The 22,098-nt window shown below is 36.7% G+C and overlaps 1 protein-coding gene across 6 annotated transcripts in view; it reads right to left on the bottom strand.

The window, feature by feature from the left end:
- USP9X (ubiquitin specific peptidase 9 X-linked) overlaps positions 1-22,098 on the bottom strand; it is a 149,399-nt gene that overhangs the window by 73,936 nt on the left and 53,365 nt on the right. For 4 of the 6 annotated variants that reach the window (XR_004180896.1, XM_031661020.1, XM_031661019.1 and 1 more), the window contains exons 7-14: positions 19,837-19,952; positions 19,395-19,646; positions 19,181-19,319; positions 17,186-17,338; positions 15,334-15,438; positions 11,383-11,589; positions 8,874-9,010; positions 6,876-7,024 (exon numbers count right to left, since the gene is read on the bottom strand). Coding sequence is in view for 5 of the 6 variants with exons in the window: in XM_031661020.1 (XP_031516880.1) it covers positions 6,876-7,024; positions 8,874-9,010; positions 11,383-11,589; positions 15,334-15,438; positions 17,186-17,338; positions 19,181-19,319; positions 19,395-19,646; positions 19,837-19,952 (1,258 nt within the window). In the remaining variant the exon portion in view is untranslated. The remainder of the gene's footprint in view (positions 1-6,875; positions 7,025-8,873; positions 9,011-11,382; positions 11,590-15,333; positions 15,439-17,185; positions 17,339-19,180; positions 19,320-19,394; positions 19,647-19,836; positions 19,953-22,098) is intronic. The other 2 variants (XM_031661021.1, XM_031661023.1) reach the window with 1 other exon arrangement.

Here is a 22,098-nt window from a genome sequence, read left to right on the forward strand (position 1 = left end):
TGTGCCTGTAATCCCACGTACTCAGGAGATTAAGGCATGAGAATCACTTGAATTCAGGAGGCGGAGGTTGCAGTGAGCCGAGTTGGTGCCACTGCACTCCAGCCTGGGCGACACAGCAAGACTTCACCTCAAAAAACAAAAAAATTATGCAATGTGGTATTTTCTGATGGACTTTTTCCCACTTAGCATAATGTTTTCAAAGTTCATTCATGTTGTACAGATTTATGTATACATTTCACTTGGGTATGTAACTGGGAATGAGTAATATGGTAAATTCTACGATTAACATTTTGCAAGGTGGCTGTGCCACTCTACAATCCCACAAGGACTATACGAATGCTCCAATTTCTCCATAGCCTCATCAACATTTACTGTTGTTTTTTGTCACCCTAGTAGGTATGAAGTAGCATTATCTCACTGTGGTTCTGATTTTCATTCCCCTAATAACTAATAATACTAAGTATCTTTTCAAGTGCTCATTGGTCATTTGTATACCTTCTTTGCAGAAATTTCTATTCAGATCCTTTGCATCCATTTCTTAATTGGGTTGTCTACTTCTTTTTCTCACCTAGTTACCCTGGCTAACTCCTCAAGCAGAATGTTAAATAGAAGTGATTGGAGTGGACATCTTTTGTCTCATTCTTGTTCCTAAGGGGAAAGCAACCAGTCTTTTACCATTAATTAGTATGATGTTAGCTGTGGATTTTTTGGGATACTCTTGATCAGGTAGAGGAAGTTTCCTTCTATTCCTAGTTTGAGCCTTTTTATATTGAAAGGAGGTTGGATTGGACAAATGCTTTTTCTGCATCTATTAAGATGATATATGGTTTTAGTAGTTTCACTATTGTTGGAGTATTCCATAGATGTCTGTCAGGTCTGTAGCCTGTTAGAAACGGGGCCGCATAGCAGGAGGTAAACCCACCCCCACCCCCCTAGTCCGTGGAAAAATTGTCTTCCACAAAACCAGTCCCTAGTGCCAAAAAGGTTGGGGACCGCTGGTTTATAGTATTCAAGTATTTTTTTTCCTGCAAATTTGGAACACTCTGCCTGATGTCACTTGTTTTGGGCCTAATTACTTCCTTTAGGATGTCTTGTAAGCCAAGTCTTAGAGCAACAAATTCTCTCAGTCTTTGTTTATCTGGGAATATCTTTAGCTTGCCTTCAGATTTTAAAGATTGTCCTGCTGAACGTAAAATTCTTGGTTGTCAGGTCTGTCCCCCAACCCCAGCACTTTGAGTATGTTGTCCTATTGCCTTCTGGCCTCAATGTTTCTGATGAGAAGTTAGCTGTTAATTTTTATTGGGGTTTCCTTGTGCAGGAAGACTCATTTTTCTCTTACTACCTTCCAATTGTTCTGACTACAATGTGTCTCAGTCTGGGGCTCTCTGCATTTACCGTATTTGCAATTCTTTAAGTTTCTTGTCTTTCATCAAATTTGGGATGCTTTCAGTGACTATGTCTCTTTCTGTCACTCTCATTCATCTGGTATTCCCATTACAATTAATATTGGTCTCCCTTCATGGTACGCAATATTTCCGTGAGATTCTGTTCACTTTTCCTGTTCTTCAGATTGCATAATTTCCACTAATCTATCTTCAAGTTCACTGATTTATTCTTCTGCCAGCTCAAATCTATTGTTTAGCCCCCCTTATGAATATTTCATTTTGGTTATTATACTTTTCAAGTACAAAATTTCTACATGATTTTTAAAATAAAAAATAATTTCTCTTTACTATCCTCTAATTTAGACATTGTCATTAATACTTTAAAAAATTCTTTAGACATAGTTTTCTTCAGTTCTAGAGCATATTTGTAATTCAAGTCTTTGCTGTCAAGTGTGTCTATAAAGCCCTCCATGTGGCCTCCTTCAAAGGCAGTCTCTGTGTCAGTCTACAGGTCACATCTTCCCATTTGTTTGCATGCCTCAATTTTTGTCATCAAAATCTGGATATGTTAGATATACAATAACAACCTGAATACTGATCTCCCTTCCCCCACCCATTTGCTTGCTTGTTTAGTGACTGGGCTATGACTATGGGAAATAGACTGTAGTCTATTTCCCTCACAGTGCACAGCTTCCGACAGCTCTGTCCAGATGTTTTCCTCCTCCTTTTAATCCTTTAGCCTGCCTACCTAGGAGTTGTCCCTGGGTCAGTATAAGCCCTTTACTGGCCAAACCCTGTGCTTAAGCCTCCTTGACTAGTAGATTTTTACCCTTTACCACTGGATGCCTGCGTGGCTTGGAGGCTGCTATCACACCACTCAAAAAGTTTATGTTTTTGTCCTATGTTCATTCGGAGACGAGTAGCTTGCATGTTCCCTTCTCAATCACTCCAGCTAAGGATGCAGTCTTACTGTAAGGATGCAATGATATATACACAGTCTTCCAGACTGCCAGAGATACATGTAATTTTCACATCTGGCTTCCTAAAGAGTTGCCCCTGAGTCAGGGTAGCTTATTATTCACCCAGTGCTCTGTTTGGTCAGAGCTGTATTTAAGTCCACTGTACCGGTGAGGCTTTCACCCTTTGGTGATGGATCAACATGAAGCTTGGGGAATGTTTTCAATTTGTCCCGTGTCCAGTTCTGATGGTTTCTGCTTAGGTGCAGCCTAATGCATACACGTATCATTCCTGACCCCCAGGGTTGACTGTGATCACAAGAGGGCTTGTCTTGGCTATCTCTTTATCTAGATCTTTCTGTTAAACTTCTGGTTGCTCATCCTGTGACTTGCTGATACCAGTACAAGGGAGCCACAAGCACTTTCTTAATTCTTCATCACCCAAATCTCCATTTGTGATAATACCCTTAGGCATGCACGGTATGGTCTGGTCCAAAGAAAGATGGTCTCCTCAAGCACAACTGCTGAGCACAGCATCCTCACACCTTATCTCTCCATCTGGACAGAACATCTATGCTACTGTTCAGGAGATAGAGGGAGGACAGCAGCTAGCTTCTCCCAAAATGATATCCCTGCTTTAAGAGCAGGTGCTGGTGTTGGGGGTGTGGGATCAAACTATGATTTTCTCAGATTGCACTCCCTGACATATAATTTCCACCCTGTGAGCAAGCTAGGTTGGGGATAATCAGAGCCCCAGTATTCTCAGTCTGTCATGCCTTAAGTAAAGCATTTATCCTACAAGTAGGCACTGAGTGAGGTAAAAGAGTCTCAGTTTTCTTGGACATGACTGCCTGGAACAGAGCTTCTGTCACATAGGGCTGAAAAGGATCAGAAATGCCAGTAGCCTACACCTCATGTGGTCAAACTATAGCCCCTAGACTGGCAGCCGTGGGGAGAGGGAGCCCCTGCTTCTTAGTCATACCTGCCTGGAGTAGAGTTTCCACACAAGAAAGCTGGATCTGAACATGGGAGAACAGAACAAGTTGTGGCTCAAATGCTACAGACTCTTACTGTTTTGCAGATTTAACAGATTTTCTTGAGTGTTTTCCCATTTGCTATACTCCCTTAGGACAATTTTCAGGTACTCTAAATGACTATTTTTAATATTTATCTCCAGTTAAATGGCTGTTTCGTTAAGGCCTGCTGAACATTTTACTCTGCCATTCCAGATATGAAAATCCTCACCCCCTTGGGTTTATTTTCATCATATACTCTGCATTTGTTAGTCAGCATTTTTGTTTACATGAGTATTTTCATATTTTCATTACTAATTTTGACCTAATTATGGCCAGTGAAAGCCAACTCCTGTGTCCTTCTGACATGTCAACATGTAAGAAAAGTTGAACACTTTACTTTCTGGAATAGGATGGTCAAGGATCATGTTGTACTTTCCCTGTTCCAGGCCTGAAAACAGTCGTTTCTCCAGGAAGGTATAAATTGTTCACAAAATGGATAATATTTAATTATTTTTAAACCACACAGAAGCCACACAGACTTAACAGTATTTCATGGTTCATGTGTAGGAATGAGTCAGAAGTGAGAAAATCTAGCACAGGATCTGCATCCTAACATAGCACTGCTGGTGAATGACACTCACAAAGAAATCCTTTTGTGTGGAAAATGTTCCTAAAAACTGTTACTGTTGGATGGAAAAGACTGGGAAGAAGTAACAGAAGGTGGCAGTCCTAAGTAAACAGAGTGCAAAAATCTGACCTACAGTGAAGTTGGGTCGTCCAACTGTATCCAGAAATAAGAAAAAATGGTAAATTAAACTTTCAATAAGTACTGAAGTCAGTAGAATTGACTATTCTACCAATGAGTTAAAACTTAAGTGAAAACTAAAAGGTGATTTATACTTTATTGTATGCATATGAAAAACTTTTAAAGAATAATTTAAGTAAGCACCAGTGTATGAAAGCACCTGTAGTGAGAACCTGAGTAAATACTGTAGAGAATTTTACTAAGTTCATTCTTTTATCTAAATAATGTTTATGGGGGTAAAATCAGCTAATCATGCTTACTGAGGAAATGTTTTTCCCCACAAAGCTAAAGATGCTAGTGAAGATAAAAGACAGGCAGGACAAACCATTGGTAAAATGGTTATCAGAAATTGAGAATATCAGTGAACTGTGGAAGCCTGATGTTATCATGCCAAGTAACCTAATGCCTCATACCTAATGGGATTCATCTATCACTTTTATTATAGAGGCAAAAACCATAATTCACTTTAGAATTGCAAATTTAGAAATGTTACTGGATGATGTTACCACAGAAGTGATTTGACGTTGTAAAAAGTTTAATAGAAGAATTTTACTAGTTTTAAAAATTATTTTCCCCCACCCCCATATTTAAGTATCTCCAGACTCATCAGTATTAATCAAGAGTAGTGTAATAAATTGGAAGAAGAAAAGGTACCAAGGTTAGGAGAAAGAAAAGGTATGATGTTAAAATTCAGAGGGGAATTTACTATGTGCCAGACATTATTCTAGCATGAATAACCTGCCCACAGTCATACAGCTAATATGTTTGGGTCATGTTTCAGACCTAGGCAACCTGACTATGCAGACTCACATCTCTCAGTCTGTAGATATACAGACAACATAAGGAGGAAAAACTGAAGAATGTGACAACATTCCTGTGACAACGAAGTTGAGATGAGGCAGTAACTCAAGTAGAATTGTACTACAATGTAGCAGAAAAAACCCTAGTAAGACAGTAGGGTTCCTGACCTCTGACAATGAAATTAACCACCACATGCAAATGAAGTAAATAAAAATCAGCATTAAAGCACATATGGGCCGGGCGCGGTGGCTCAAGCCTGTAATCCCAGCACTTTGGGAGGCCGAGATGGGCGGATCACGAGGTCAGGAGATCGAGACCATCCTGGCTAACACGGTGAAACCCCGTCTCTACTAAGAAATACAAAAAAAATAGCCGGGCGAGGTGGCAGCGCCTGTAGTCCCAGCTACTCGGGAGGCTGAGGCCGGAGAATGGCGTGAACCCGGGAGGCGGAGCTTGCAGTGAGCTGAGATCCGGCCACTGCACTCCAGCCTGGGCGACAGAGCGAGACTCCGTCTCAAAAAAAAAAAAAAAACATACTGAAAACGCAGCACATATGGATTATATGGCTCTACTCTGGGGGAAGGCCCTCCTTGGCAATCATGAGGGCTTTGTACCACCAGGAAGAGATTATAATCATAATATACTAAACCCTACTACACATAAACCTCTTTTTTATCTCAATGATTTTGAGTACCTTTGGTATAGAACATAAATCACATGGCTGTACTGCCTTGATCGTTCTATTATACTGCTTAGAAAGAACCTAGGACTGCAATGCTCAGATCACTGTCTGTTGCTCATCGGCTGCCTAACACTTAGATTGCTTGTCTAGCTCTATAATCTATTGGCCCCGAGGGGATAAATGGAAGAACAAAGAGTCAACACTATTACCAGAAGTATCAGAAGAGTTGCTTAATTTTTATGTTTATCTGAATTTCATTAGGAAATGTATGTAAGTATTAAGCAAAAATCTGGTAATTCATAAGCACCAGGGGATTTTATTCAATAATGTCAAAAGCCTACTCCTCAAATATTGAGTATTATAAATATTCTCATTTTTAACATACACACACTATGGGCTTCTGCAAATCCTACATAACATGTTAAATGAATGGTAAGTTGAGTAATCAGTATGTTTAACTCTATCACTAACATTGGTAATACAGTATTTTCTTCTTATATACTGCTCTGGAAGCAAACTTGAAACTACAAAGTATCAATGGGGAAAGGGGCATGAATTTGTCATAAGACAGAGGAGGAATAGTATATACTGAGAAGCCATCCCTACTCTTGCACACACAGACTGACATAACTGTCAGAGGGCAAAAGAGCATTGACACAAGGCTCCACATATGGCAAGCACTTATAATCAGGATCTGTTGAAATCACAGGAAACTTTATCCTAAACATGTTCAAACAATTTCACACTTTGAATGCCAATGTAAACATCTAGATTCTTATAGCCAGCCTCCCATCTCTACTCTTATGTTTTTTAAATTCATGGAGTCTCGAAGCACTTACAAAACATAAGCTTGGGATTATAAAAGAACTATAATGTAAGAACAGACATAGACAAAACAAGTTTCCTTTTAAAAAGTTAAAGGTGGTGGTAAAGGAGATAAAGGTTGAAAATGAGTCAAGTACATTCCTAAGAAGGTAGCAATCAACTGTAATAAAGGCAGGCAGAGCTCCCAAGGCAGGGAAGAAAAATCTATTTAACAAAGAGAATGGGGGAAGGCAAGCACTTAGTGAAGACCCTTAAACTGCTGGCCTGGAGTTTAGGATGTCTAACAGTTGGGAGTAATAGTGGATCTTAAACCCATAAAGGAACATGATTTATATTTCTAAGGTAATTAATGCAAAAAAAGGTCACTGCTATTTCCCATAGTTTATTTTAGCTTACAATACATACCTCTAGCATATAGTCTCATGCTTTCCATGTAAGTTGCAAGGTTTTCTGCTACCAAAGTAACTAGGGCATGATTGTGTTGAAGTTGATTGATTAAGTCATGGCGATAAAACACATGGGGACTTCGCTGAGTTTGACTGAAACGAGAAGAACTTAACAATATAATTAGGCAATTAAACTCTGTTGTAATCAGAAGAGTTCGTACTATCTAAATTCTTAGCTACTGATTTAATAATTTAAAAATTATACTTTTGTACATTTACTTTTTTTAATGAAAATATCACAACTAACTTAAACTCTTCAAAAAATAAGACATTTATTACATTATTCTTATTTTACACAAAAAGCATCCATCAGTATTCACCAACTTCACCAAATGGGAGTATACCTCAATGACTATTTTCTATCCTATAATAGTACCAACGTGCTTGTGTTACTTAATTATTACCAAAATTATAAAATAGAAACTTTTTTTGCAAGACTAGCATCACAAAAATTATGCTACAGTTGTAAGGAAGAATTTTATTAATTATTAGCTATTTAAGAAAACATCCTGGGACACTCTGTAGCCAAGTTTGCCCACAGGTGTCACCACAAAGACTAATCTGTTTTGCTATCTTTATTGAAACCTAATCTGTTTTGCTACCTTTGCTGAAACCAATCAACTTTCACATCCATTACTACTATTTTAGGGGAGACGAGGCCACTATTCTTGGAAGACTATGTAAACTACTGTGTCTACTTCGAAAGCCAAATGCATTCATTTGAGAAAGGCCGAAAGTCATACGTACGATGGGCCAAACATACTCAAAATACGCCCTCAAATAAATATTATTGTTAATGAGATATATGTCTCAATTTCTTACAATGTTTACATCTGCATAGCTTTTCCAATTTGATATTTTTTTCTAGCCTTAGGGAAAAAAGTGAGACAAAGTTCAACTGTTTAAATAAAGACATATACATGACCTTTTCTCTTTCTGTCTGAGCTATAATCATAGTAATGTAGAGCTGTAAAGGATCCCGGCACTCATTTAATCTTACATATAAACAAAACATGGGTTTTTTTTTTTTTTTTTGAGACAGTCTCACTCTGTTGCTCAAGCTGGAATGCAGTGGTTCAATCTCAGTTCACTGCAACCTCTGCCTCCCAGGCTCAAGCGATTCTAGTGCCTCAGCCTCCCGAGTAGCTGGGACCATAGGCGCATGCCACCACGCCTGGCTTATTTCTGTATTTTTAGTAAAGACAGGGTTTCGCCATGTTGGCCAGGCTGGTCTCAAACTCCTGGCCTCAGGTGATCCACCCTCCTCGGCCTCCCAAAGTTCTAGGATTATAGGGGTGGGCCACCACACTAGGCCAAACATGATTCTTTACAGAATTTTTACAAGATTAAATTACTGGTTTGACCCAAGATTCACACCTAGAAATCCTGACTCCACTGTGAATATTCCTTCTATTGCACCCTGCTCTCTTTCTCTTCACATTATTTTTCCTTTTCATGTTATCAGTTCCAACTCTATTACCAGAAAATAGGACAAACTATTTCAGTAACCAAAATTTGACACCTAAGATAGTATAAAGACAGCTATTAAAAAGAAATTTAGCTAAAACAAATGTTTAAAAATTATGAAACTATATCTTGTCATCTTTCATCAATTTAAATGTCCTTGTGGTCTAATCCAACTTTTAAAGACATGCCATGAAACTTCTTGGCATACTTGCTGGAAATACGGTATGTATATAATAATAATTCTGAACCAAGAACCCAAAAGCAATATTATCTTGATTCTGATATTTATCACTTAACTGTGGCTTACTTCCTCATTAATAAAACAAAGGAGATAGATATAATAAAGGATTCTTTTGTTTCAAACACTTCTTATATAGCCTCTTCTCACTCCACTAATTGAAAAATTTGCATTTGCCAGCCGATATGCTGTTTCTTTTCAATAAAGAACATAAATTTAAATATTGAAATTTTCTATGTTAAAAAGTCTTACCTCAAATTTTGAGGCGCTTCACCAAACAAACTACAAATTTCTCTAATCTGTTTCAGGGCGGGAATAACCCATTTGTCATTTGTGCGAAGTTCTTCTATAAAGCGATCTATCCATTGGATCTTTTGTGTATCACGGTCCTTAAACAAATGATTTCAATGTTTTAAACAGATCAATACTCAGGAGAATTTTATTTTCAAATTATTTTGAGAATTGTAAAATAAAAGCTTTTCTTTTAAGATTAGCAACACAAGCATCATGTTGTAATTATAGTAAAGAGTTTAAATAATAAAAGCTTTAAGTTTGTTTTTATTTCACATTTACTACCAAAACTCCAAAAAGCCCAGCACTGTTACAAAAGCTTTGTATTATATGGACTGAAATTGATCTGCACATACTGCAGATCCTAAGTATTAGTCACACTGACAGAAAGTTTGATTTTCCAAGTTTGCCAGAGGGTAGGTATTTAGCCAGTATTTTAAGAGATTCTACCATATCATAAAATCCAGAATTAATACATAACAAGACCCTGACTGTTACTCTACTCTAAATGGGCCATCTTTTAGTAGAGTGAAGAACACTGAAAATGTATATTTGACTAAGAAAATAAATACAATGACAACTACATTTAAAAATCACCACCAAAATCAAAATAAAGAAACATACATACAAGGAGAGAAAAAGGAGAGAGGCAGACATAAACTGTTAAAAATTAAATTAAGAATGTTATAAACTCAAAATTATTTCCATTATGATATTTTACTTCTCAAACCTTAAGTTACTTCAGCTCTTCCCCTAAAGTCAATAGTAATCACAACTGCAAGTTTGTGTGACTAACAATTTTGTAAGCTCGGATTATTTTACTTTTGCATACAAGGAAAGGAAAACAATTTTGTGGAGGTTTTTTTTTTTTTTTTCTTTTTCCTGAAACCCCTCAAGTTTGGTATTATTTTGTAATGCAGATATTCCTTTTTTGGTAGCAAAATTAGGATCATACTCTTAAGTGATATTAATCCTTTTAATGGCTCCATAATACAACCTTGTATAAACTATTAGTAATTATTCACAGCTGGGAGCTGTGGCTCATGCCTATAATCCCACCACTTTGGGAGGCCGAGGCGGGTGGATCACTTGAGGTCAGGAGTTCGAGACCAGCCTGGCCAACATGGTGAAACCCAGTCTCTACTAAAAATACAAAACAATTAGCTGGGCGTGGTGGCACGCGTCCGTAATCCCAGCTACTGGGGAGGCCAAGGCAGGAAAATTGCTTGAACCTGGGAGGCGGAGGTTGCAGTGAGCCAAGATTGCACCACTGTACTCTCCAGCCTGGGCAACAGAACAAGACTCCGTCTCAAAAAAAAATAATAATAATAATAATAATTATTCAGGAGGCTTCCACATGTTCATGTCCATAAACACTAATGAATGTCCTTGTGGGTACCTCTTTGTATCCTTTTTCACTATTTCTGAGAAGAAATTTATCTAAGTAGAATTGCTGAGTTTAATAGTGTGTACATTTTTAAGGCCATGAAAATATTTATGATCAAATGTACACTTTGACAGCAGTTTTGGCAAGCAGAAGGGAAAAGGTGGCAGTTGGAGAATGACTTTAAAAAATTTTTTCCCAAACAATAAATGAAAGTTGAAGTTAAAAAAGGCAACAGTCTACTAAATTCAGTGAAATTCAGTAACTATTCATGAATGAATGTGTAAATCACTATGCCGGGCACTGATACTAATAGATATTTAAAAGAGAAGTTACCAGTTAAAAGCCCTGATAGCAAATGTACTGCTCTGATTCAAGACTCCTCAGAAGGACCCTTGATTTAATGAAATAATTTATACTCAAGGCCTTTATTACTATTTAATTTGCTGAATACTTAATGAACTGTCACAAATAATCACAGTCAAAACCTGAGTAGTATCTACATTAATACACCTTCCTGAGCTTTCCTTGGCTCTTACCTAAATACCAGTCCATCAGTGTAACAAATAGTTTTATTAACATGTGAGAAATTACTCAATGTTCACTTTACCATGTGTTAAAAAATACACATGCTACAAATTAGACTGTAGGGAAATTGTGTGATTTGCTCATTGTGGAGGCACTAAATGTTTTAACGGTTAGGAAATTCTATTAATTTTTCTTAACTTCCCTATGAGCAAAGAAAACCTCATTTCTCTTCCCTCTGAAGTCCCTAATCAGCTTTAATATTCGAATTCTATTCAAAACTGGCATTTCAGAACCATACACTTGGTAATACCACCACTGTATAATCTGTTCTGTTTATACTTTCTCCTAAGGAGACTAAAATGCTTTTCAGATGAGTCACAAAACCTTGATGTACACATTCTAAGGAAGGCAGACTAATGAATTTTTTGTTCAACTCTGGAAGATCATTTAAAAACTAACAATGTCAGAGTAACATAGAACTATTCTGTAACTAAGCCATCCTAACTGAAGGGGGAAGGGGAAAGGTGACAAAAAGTGAGCAAAGCAGTATACTCTTACCTGGGAGCAACTGTAATCTAGTATTTTTATGTGGGCACTGAGAGCCAGGTCCATGATATCTACAGGCACATCATCACTGTGAGCCAGATTCCACAGAAGGTTCAACACTTTGTGTGCCATCACACCATCTTTATCATCTTCTGCAAGACGACGTATCAGCTCAAGTAGCTTTTCACGTTGCTTTTTACTCGCATTTGTCCAACTGGCCTGGAAAAAAATTAAGTGACGTGAAAACACATATTTAGTCACCACTTCATAAGTTGTCACCAGGTTAACTATATTCAAATTCATCAAAAGAAATGTAGCTAAGCACAGAATTATTCAAGTGAGATCTGAAAATACAGTTAGCCTGGTATTTTTTTACAGGGTAAATTCCAAAAATGAAAAATAAATGATACATTATTTCAATTTAGAAGACACCCAATTAAAAACTCTAAAATACATTTTTTTAAAACCTCTAAAATGGTACTGTAATACAACATGGTTATCATGCTTGTGGAAGGGCAGGGTACTAATGGCATTTAGTGAGTAGAGACCAGGGATGCTGCTAAGCAACATGGGAAAAGCTTTATGAGTAAAGTTACTGCTATGGTTTGAATGTCCCCTCCAAAACTCATGATTAAGCTGGCACCATGCCTCTTGTACTTCCCAACCTCCAGAACCATAAGCCAAATAAAATCCTGTTCTTTATAAATTACCCAGTCTGTGGTGTTGTTATAGCAGCAGAAAATGGACTAAGTTGCTAATCAGTGTTTATTAGAAAATAAACTGCAATGAACCTAACACATCAAACAGTAGAAGAACGATTAAGCTGACTGGGCGCAGTGGCTCACGCCTATAATCCCAGCACTTTGGGAGACACAGGCGGGCGGATCACCTGAGGTCGGGAGTTCAAGATCAGCCTGGCTAACATGGTGAAACCCCATCTCTACTAAATATACAGAATTAGCTGAGCGTGGTGGCGCATGCCTGTAATCCCAGCTACTCGGGAGGCTGAGACAGGAGAATTGCTTGAATCCAGGAGGCAGTGAGCTGGGATCGTGCCACTGCACTCCAGTCTGGGTGACAGAGAGAGATTCTGTCTCAAAAAAAAAAAAAAAAAAAAAAAAAGAACGATTAAGTTAATGAGAGAAGATCCGTTCAATGGAATTACTAATATGGTACGTCTTCAAAGATGATGTGAGCGCCCGTTTCTATTTCCTTTCAGTCTACACAAAATAACAAAAGAAATATGACAACGGCTAAGAATGTAAGACTTAAATATCAGATTACAATTAAAAACATCTGGCTCACATAACAAAAAGAGAGACAACTAGGTATTCCTCCTCAAGGAAAAGCACACCACCACTTAAGATATGCTCTAGTAAAATAAAAAACAAAACCTTCTGTATCAAAACTATTGACAGACACCAAGGCAACAAACGATCCAGTTTCTTCAACAAATAAATTGCAGGGAAAGTAAAAAAGAAGGAAGCTAGTTTCAAAGAGACTTAAAAGACATACACATGGACTACACCAGGATCCTGATCAAAACTCACTTCTAAAATGAAGACGTATGATCTAAGACAACTGTAAGTTTTAACACTATGATATTAAGGAATTACTGTTTTTTAGGTAGATAATGGTATTGTGAATTTTTTCATGTACTCATCTTTTAGAGATACAAACTACATGAAAGGAGAAATTAAGAACATCTGTTCAACCAATGCAACCATCGAGTGAGTGAAAAAGATAACCAAACTGGGAGAAATTATTTGTAACTCTTGAACTGACAAGGATTAGCATTCAAAATATATCAAGAACTACAATCCAAAAAAATACAAATAATGCCATGGGGCTGGGGGTGGGGGAATAGACAAAAGACTTGAACAGGCATTCACCAAAAGGGAGAAAAAAAAAAAAGTGAACAGCTCAAAAAATATACAAAAAGATACTCAATCTCATCATTGATCAAGGGATATAAAAACTAAAAGCACAACGAGGTAACATTTCAAACACCAAGAAGATTGTCAAAAATTCAGAACTCTGACACGAACAAGTGCTGGCAAAGATATGAAACTTACTTAGAACTCAAATGTTTAAAAACTAGACTAATGTTTAAAAACTAGGCCAAGGACATAAAGCAAAGCCTAACCCAGAAGGATGGAATCATTTGGTTGCAATCTGCAAAGAATCACAAGGTGACTCAGACTTCATTGCTTCCTTTCAAAATCATCTTTAGCAGAAACTTTCAACACTCCATAAGAATTGCCAGATTTACCAACACCTTGGGAAAAAAGTGCTTGTTACGAAATGACAAGTGCTCAATAAACATATGTTAAGCCAAAGGGGAAAAAACATGAAGAGTTATTATTATATTAAGACCATTATTGTATTTAGACTATCCTGAGAAGAGGAGGGATACAGGAGACACAATAAACAATCAATCCCTTTTTTTACTTCTCTCATCAAAGGCATCACTGGTCACATATCATTTCAAAAGTCTTTATCTTTACAGTGCCCATGATGACCAATTCTATTATTTCCTCAGCTGCCTTTGAGATATTTCAATGGATGGAAAAAATAAGTTTTACTTTTACATGCATAGAAACAAAATATATAAAAACCACACAAAAGATTCACTCAATACTTTGTTCCCTTCAAAATAAAATTTTCCATAAAGCAGCGATTTTTCCATAAAGCAAAGCTTTAATGACCCTAAGACTTGTCTGTGAAACTTGCTTAAAATACAGACTCTTGGCTTTCAGTACCTACTGATCTGATTTAATATGTCTGTGATGGAAGCCAGTAAAAATGGTATTTTTTCTTCTACTGTGAAATACGCATCTAGAAAAGTACGAGCATATACCAACATTACGGTACACAATGTAAACACCTGGGTAACTAGTACCCAGGTAAAAAATAATACATGGCAAGTAACGCCCCAGAAACCAGCTGTGCCCATTTCAGAACTTTACATTAATGTAATCAAGATGTATGAATTACTGTGTGGCTTTATTCCTTTCTTCAACCTTCTGTTTATTAGACTCCTCCATATGGTTGAGTTGCTCTTTCATTGCCGTGAAATATTGCACTGTATGAACATTCCATAATTTATCTATTCTATGCTTCATCTATCCTACATAGCAGGTTTTTTCGCTATTACAAGTAATTCTGCTACAAGTGTTGTTGAACACGTACCCTGGTGTACATAAGCATGAGTTTCTCAAGTGTATATTCAGAAGTCAAACTGATGAGTTATGAGAATCTTAAACTTTACCAGAAATACCAAGTAGTTCCCAAAGTGGCTATAGCAATTTATGTTCCCACTAGTCGGTATAATTGCTATTTTTAACAAGAAACCTTGGTGACCTAATGATCTAATGCCAGTTGTTAATAGAACACCCCTTAGTGCAAACTGCCAAAAAGTCTTTATGTTCTTAATCCACAAATTCACTAACCACTTGAGCTTTCACAAGCCTAACCCTGGAAACTAATCAAAGATGTTACAAAACATGGCCTCAAAACCCAACATGATGGCATTAATGCAGATATGACTGTAGGACGAGTTCTTGGGCTACCTTATCAGTTACATTTTGATTAACTCATATTTTGCTTGTACATATGACCCCAGAATACCAAGATATTGGTATTCTCTTGCTGTCATCTTACTGTTTATTGCAACCAATCATCCTTCCCTGTAGTCCTACAATTTCCTTGAACCTGTAACTAAAATAGAAACTACCAGGGAAAGAAGTAAAAAGTGATAGCCTGAGTTTCCCTTATGGGGGCTCTTAAGAAAATGAACACCAAGTTCTCGTTGGAAAAGAAAACAATGGCCAATTCCTTCACACCACAGACTGTTTAATGGGATTTCTATTGAAGTATTTATTGGCTAAAAGTAATTCACAGATCTAATTAATCAATTATATTTGAAATAGAAAGGTAATATTTTGCTATGTTAACAATTACCTTAAAACAATCAAAAAGATGATCAAGTTGTTCAGGAGAAAAATCCCATGCCAATTTTGCCAGGAGATCATGTACATTCTTCACAATGGCTTCATGTTTCCCTGCCTATTGAAAAACAAAAACAAAATCACAACACACTAGAATCTGAGTAACAGATTAAGTAGTGTGTACTGCTTACTGACAACTATTAATAAAGTACTCTTATCTCCTTCATTTAACTGTGTAACACAAGAAAATTCCTAACACAGCCCGCGTGGTGACAAATGCCTACAATCCCACATACTCGGGAGGCTGAGGCAGGAGAATCACTTGAACCCAGAAGGTGGAGGTTGCAGTGAGCTGTTACCAAGTCACTGCACTCCAGCCTGGGCAACAGAGCGAAACTCTGTTTCCAAAAAAAAAAAAAAACCTAACATTATAAAATGCTTTAGAACTGCCATCTAAAACCTGGCAACTTAATTTCATGATATAATAAATATAGCTAATGTGTACTTTGGCAGTTCATACAAACCTTTAATACAATTTATTTAATTTAACATGACAATTTTAATATTGCAAACAGAAAAATAAGGCACACTAGGCCAGGCGTGGTGGCTCACGCCTGTAATTCCAGCACTTTGGGAGGCTGAGGCGGGTGGATCACAAGGTCAGGAGATCGAGACCATCCTGGCTAACACGGTGAAACCCCGTCTCTACTAAAAATACAAAAAATTAGCCAGGCGTGGTGGTGGGCGCCTGTAGTCCTAGCTACTCGGGAGGCTGAGGCAGGAGAATGGCGTGAACCTGGGAGGCGGAGCTTGCAGTGAGCCGAGATTGCGCCAGCGCACTCCAGCCTGGGCGACAGAGTGAGACTCTGTCTCACCAAAAAAAAAAAAAAAAAGAAAGAAAAATAAGGCACACTAACAATATTGTTTCAAAACTGGAACCTTAAGCACTCAAAGGAAAAGCTGTTTTCTTGGTTTTTATCAACTAAAAAAAACAAAGCTTTATAATCTACAACTCAATAATGCTTCCCAAGAAATCCATGATTAGAAAACTGTCATTAGTAGAAGGAGTTGCAGTCTCCAACTCAAAAACTAAAAAGGTTACTAATCCTTCTGAAGAGTTATAAATCCTCTGGAATAATTGTTACAGGTCTTTATAAATAATCAAGTGATTTAATTCTCCAGACACTGGAGGTTTTTGCTTTCTATTAAATCTATGAAGAAACCAATTACAGATGTCTTTACTCTCTTTCAATAGACACTCCTTATGATTTTACTGTTTGCACCTTTATTTAAAACCACAGACAGCCGGGCGCGGTGGCTCACACCTGTAATCTCAGCACTTTGGGACACCGAGGCGGGTGGATCACGAAGTCAGGAGATCGAGACCAGCCTGGCTAACACAGTGAAACCCTGCCTCTACTAAAAATTATGAAAAATTAACTGGGTGTGGTGGCAGGCACCTGTAGTCCCAGCTACTTGGGAGGCTGAGGCAGGAGAATGGCGTGAATCTGGGAGGCAGAGCTTGCAGTGAGCCAAGATCGTGCCACTGCACTCCAGCCTGGGCAACACAGCAAGACTCCGTTCCAAAAAGAAAGAAAGAAAAAAAAGAAAAAGAAAAAGAAAAAGAAAAAAAAAGTCACTGACAAATTCTCAACCTTTATCAAATACAGATAAAAGAATATTTTTATTTTTAAAAGATTATTGGTTATTTCAAAAAGATTCCTGGCAAGGTAACAAGCATTTAAATGTTCTCAAAGTCAAACAATACAAGCCTGCATCCACTTCATGACAGCTACTACTGTATTTATTCAGTTTTTAGTATCTTTATTTAAAAAACTAAATAGCCATCACTTTAAATTCCTTACCTGTGCTGCCCAGATATTATCAAGGTCCTGTAAGGTCAGAGCTTTTTCTTTGATGACAAAACGAAGAATCTTCTCCAACTTTTCTACATATTGTGGCTGATGAAGACTATCTCGCAACACTATGGATAAGATATTGTTCTGCTGTATCCATTCCTAAATGTTAATTCAAAAACGTGTTTGAAAGCAGAAATTAAAACAATTTTTTCTTAATTGCTTACACTATTATTAAATATAAGGAAATTTAAAACACATTTACAAAATATAATACTGATAAAATATACTTATGTGTTGCTTTAATGGAAAATTATGAAATTTTATAACAATTTTGCACATACAGAAATCTTCCCATAAATTAGAAATACTGAAATTAAAAAGATTCTACACTCCAGCATTTACTCAGAAAAATATTATTTAAGTACACAATCACCATGGTAGGGTGGGTACAGGACCAATTTTAGGATCTTTGGTTCTTTATCCCAATTTTGCCCCAGAATTATGTTTTGACCTTGGGTAAAAAGGCATTCTATTTTTTACTTTCATTTATGAACAATTATCACATTCTAGGCACTATTACTGCTTATCCATTCTCTCTTTAATTTTCCAAACAATCCTAGTCAGAGATACATTATTATATTACAAAATGTAAACAGGCTCACAGATGCTAGAATTGGAATATGAATCAAGTCATATGCTTCCACAGTCTGTTTTTCTGTAACACTGTGCTAGCTTGCTCAACTAGCATTCATTTGATCTACAGCAATAGAATAAAGTGCTAACTCATGCTACAAACAGGGAGTAATCCACACTATATGATTTTGCAGTATTTAGCTTACTGAGAATAAAAAGTAGTTAGGCCCAAAATGTGCTAGAGAAGTACATGTCTCAGCTGATAAAGAGCCAGTTTTTAATGTCTAATCTGTTGCAGATAGTTGTTTTTATGTTATTCTACATATATACACATATATTTTTAATATAAAGACAGGGTCTTGCTTTGTTGCCCAGGCTGGTCTTGAACTCCTGACCTCAAGCAATCTCTCCTCGGCCTCCCAAAGTACTGGGATTACATGTGTGAGCCACTGCAGAGCCACAGATACTTTTGTAAAACACAGTAAGAATGTCACAATGTCAAACTGCAACTAAAGTTTCTAAACACTTCACTGCTGTTTTCTGTCCTACCTAGGACTTGTTCAAGAACCAGCACCAGTCTTCAGACCACACTTTGAATAGCTCTGTGCTGGACTTTCCACGAGGCAGATACGTACATCATATGTATGAAACTAAATGTCTACCCCGACCCCCTAACACGGCAGTATCTAAGCAGTCTCCACATACATTTTAACACACTCTAATCACTATCTCCCCTATTAAAGTGAGGGCTCCTTGAGGGCAAGGACAGTTCTCCTACAGATGTTTTCCCAAGACTGTCACACAATATACATTCAAAAAATATTGGCACTGTAACTTAGATGGCATACTTACTCATTTCAAAACAATATCATACAAAGTATCTATGGTACATAAAGTTTCCTAAAATTTCAGTATCAAAATAAAATTCTCAAAATCGTGATGAAACAATTTGTGTAGATCTTATTCTGGTAATTTTATTTCCTGTTTTAAAACGTTTAACTGTAAATGGCAAATGAACAATAGGCCACTTTATAAGGTAGCAGATACTACCCAATCCATTTTCTAGATCAACTCTACCTACTCCATTTCAACCAACTTCCCACTCTCCAACAAACTAGTAATTACTTCAGAACGCCACATTCATCACTAAGTTTATCAAAGATGTTTTAAAGTTACTCATATCACTACCAAATAATAAACTATGTTATTTCAAAAAGTTCTCGGGATTAACAGAGTCATAAATCAAAACACCTCCCAATTCCAGTTTACTTTAAAATGTTACTACTACTAATTTTTTTAGCTAGAGCTATTCTAATTTTTTGTCTTAAGTAGATTCTTATTCATATAAAGAAGAATCGAAAGACTCACTGCCATTCGTTCAGCTGTGAGCCACTCTTCCTCCTCAGGATTACCATGTCGATGGGTATAGTATGACACACTAGATATCACCTTATTAACTTCATTCAGGGCATTCATCTTTCCATTGAAAGAAGAAATTTGCAATAATCTGTAAGAAAAATTCAGTGATAAGTATGATTCTAAAATCGGCATAAATAATTATTTCAAGAGGTAAGTATCTTACCTAAGTATCATTTTTAACCTAAATATTTCTAAGTTTTTAACAGTTTCTTCTTGTCCTGGAACCCTTGAAGCTAAATTCTTCAAAGATTTAATAATCATTGAAAGAGCATCATTTTTGGCTTCATTCTTTGCTTCCTTTTTCAGTTCTTCATCAGTTAAGTTTTCTAAAAACTGTGGAACCATTTCTATTATTGGAAGAAAGTACTTTTTCACTGTATGAAGAGTGAGAAACTCATAGCATTGCCCAAATGGTCTGAAATAAGAAAGATATAAAACTCCTGTAAATACGCAATTTCTTAAAATCAATTTAGGACTAAACTCTATTACTTTTTAAAAATCCAAGTTATTAGTTGAAGAAACCACACTTGAAAAACCCAATTTTTATGAAGCAAAAACCAGCAATTCTACAGTGCACTAAACATTGATTTTTAAATGTAACTTACTTAATAAGGGCTGCAATTATTTGAACGTTTAATGCTGATCCATTAATAAAACGATCATGCAAAATCTGGAACCCATTTAAAGTGCCAAATTTGTTGAGAAGATCCACTAGCCAACCCTGTAACACAATTAATGAAAAAAGTTAACTTCCTACTTCAAGGGGTAAAAAGCACTAAAGCCTTCTTGAAATATACTAGAAATAGTAAATTCAGTAAAACAAATCATCTTTCAAAGGACCACAAAACATTGCATTTTGTTCACAGTAATTCCATCTGTGAGACAGAAGCAGTATACGTAGCAAGTATAGATTAAATCACTGGGGCATAGTTCGGTCTGTTTGTACCAATGTAAGTGGTGAACAGGAATTAGAAGACATGCTCCTATTTCAGATATCCCACCATATAAGAATGAATACCTTCTAATTACTGGAAAGTCTTTTATATTAAAATAATTTTCAGGAGGCAGATAGACTTCAAGAGAGTTAAGCAGCAGCTACTTAGTAATGAATTTTGAATCTACTTCTTGTTTAGTTGTAAAATATTAAAATTTCTCTATAAACATAGTAACTAATAGCCTGAGAGTGAATTGTCAATTAAAAAGTAAGGCCTGGTATTAGTATCTATTGTTCCTAAGTAGAATATGCTGGTTGATACTTTTGCTTATACGAATTGCACCCAGTTCTCCTTATCTTAGAAGTAACACCATGCAACAGGATGAACTAAGGAAGAGCTGTAGCTCAAAGTACCATACAGCTGGCACAAAACAACAGTTGTGAGGCTAAAAGCATGTCTGTATGTAAAAACTTAAGATGAATTAAAAGGCTATACAGATATAAGAATCAAATATACGTAGAAATTAATGTACCTAAGAAAACCTTTCACACCTTGCCACCTTCTAAAATTTAGGCCATGTTTTAGAAGCCACTGGAAAACAAGGGACAAAAGAGACAATTTCTCTTCTAAGCCTTAAGCAAAAATAATTTCTACAACTTTTTTAAAAAAATATATAGGAAAAAGTAAAGATGCTAAATAAATGGCTGTATTTCCAATGTTTGTTTAAAAAGAAAATATGATAGCTAATGCTAGTGTTCTTTTTTTTTTTTTTTTTGAGATGGAGTTTTACTCGTCGCCCAGGCTGGAGTGCAATGGTGCGATATCGGCTCACAGCAACCTCTGCCTCCTGGGTTCAAGCGATTCTCCTGCCTCAGCCTCTCAAGTAGCTGTGATTATAGCCACGCACCACCACACCTGGCTAATTTTTGTATTTTTAGTAGAGATGGGGTTTCACCATGTTGACCAGGCTGGTCTCGAACTCCTGACTTTAGGTGATCCACCCGTCTTGGCCTCCCAAAGTGCTAGGATTACAGGCGTGAGCCACCTTGCCTGGCCTACTGCTAATTTTTATATGGTTTTAAAAGAATATGAATGAACTAAATTCTCTAATAAATCCATTACCATATTTCAATATAAGATAACAGTGTTTTCCTTTTTAGTCATGAAAGGCTAATTCAAAACCATTAAAACTCTTGAGTACTTAATTCACCAGATCCCTTTTGTCATTCAGCAATTGTAAGAAAGTACATGCTCATTATGTAATATATTTTATTTCTTCAGTAACTATAATGAGAGTATTAGATTGATATACTTGATAGTTAACAATATTTATAAAACAGCAGGTGTGGACACAGTAAAGAATTAGTCTAAAGCTAATCTTTCTGTATTTCTTTGGCTGCAATGTACACTTAAACAATTGGGAATATTCAGATAGAGTGCTTCAAACTGAGGCTAATAGGCTAGCTTCAGCAGCTGCCAACAACAGCTTTCCTTCTCTGGCTCTAAGTTGTCAAGACTGGCAGAGAAAGATCAGTCGCCCTAAATAGAAAATTCAAAATGACCACATAGCCTACAATTCACCATATGCTTTCCACACAGTTTTCTATTACTACAAGTTCCTTTTCTCAAAGATAGCATGGTGAATTTTACCTGAGACCTTTTGTCACAACCAATGAAGTTTTTATTATATTTTAAATGTTTGAATAAATAATCTCATTTAAACATCTTCAAACATCTTAGGGGAAGATGGGGAACAGGAAACACTCTCAGAGATAGTCCTGACAGCTTTAGCTTTCTCATGGGTCAAAAGTTGAGGCCACAGAGGTTCAATGTCCCAGGAGGGTAGGGGGTGTAGAGAGAATTTGAAGTAGAACAGAAGACCTACCAAGAGCTCCAGAAAATGATTAAGATTAAGACTCAAAAATATTCCTA

Source organism: Papio anubis, chromosome X, assembly GCF_008728515.1.
Source record: "Papio anubis isolate 15944 chromosome X, Panubis1.0, whole genome shotgun sequence".
Taxonomy (NCBI): domain Eukaryota; kingdom Metazoa; phylum Chordata; class Mammalia; order Primates; family Cercopithecidae; genus Papio; species Papio anubis.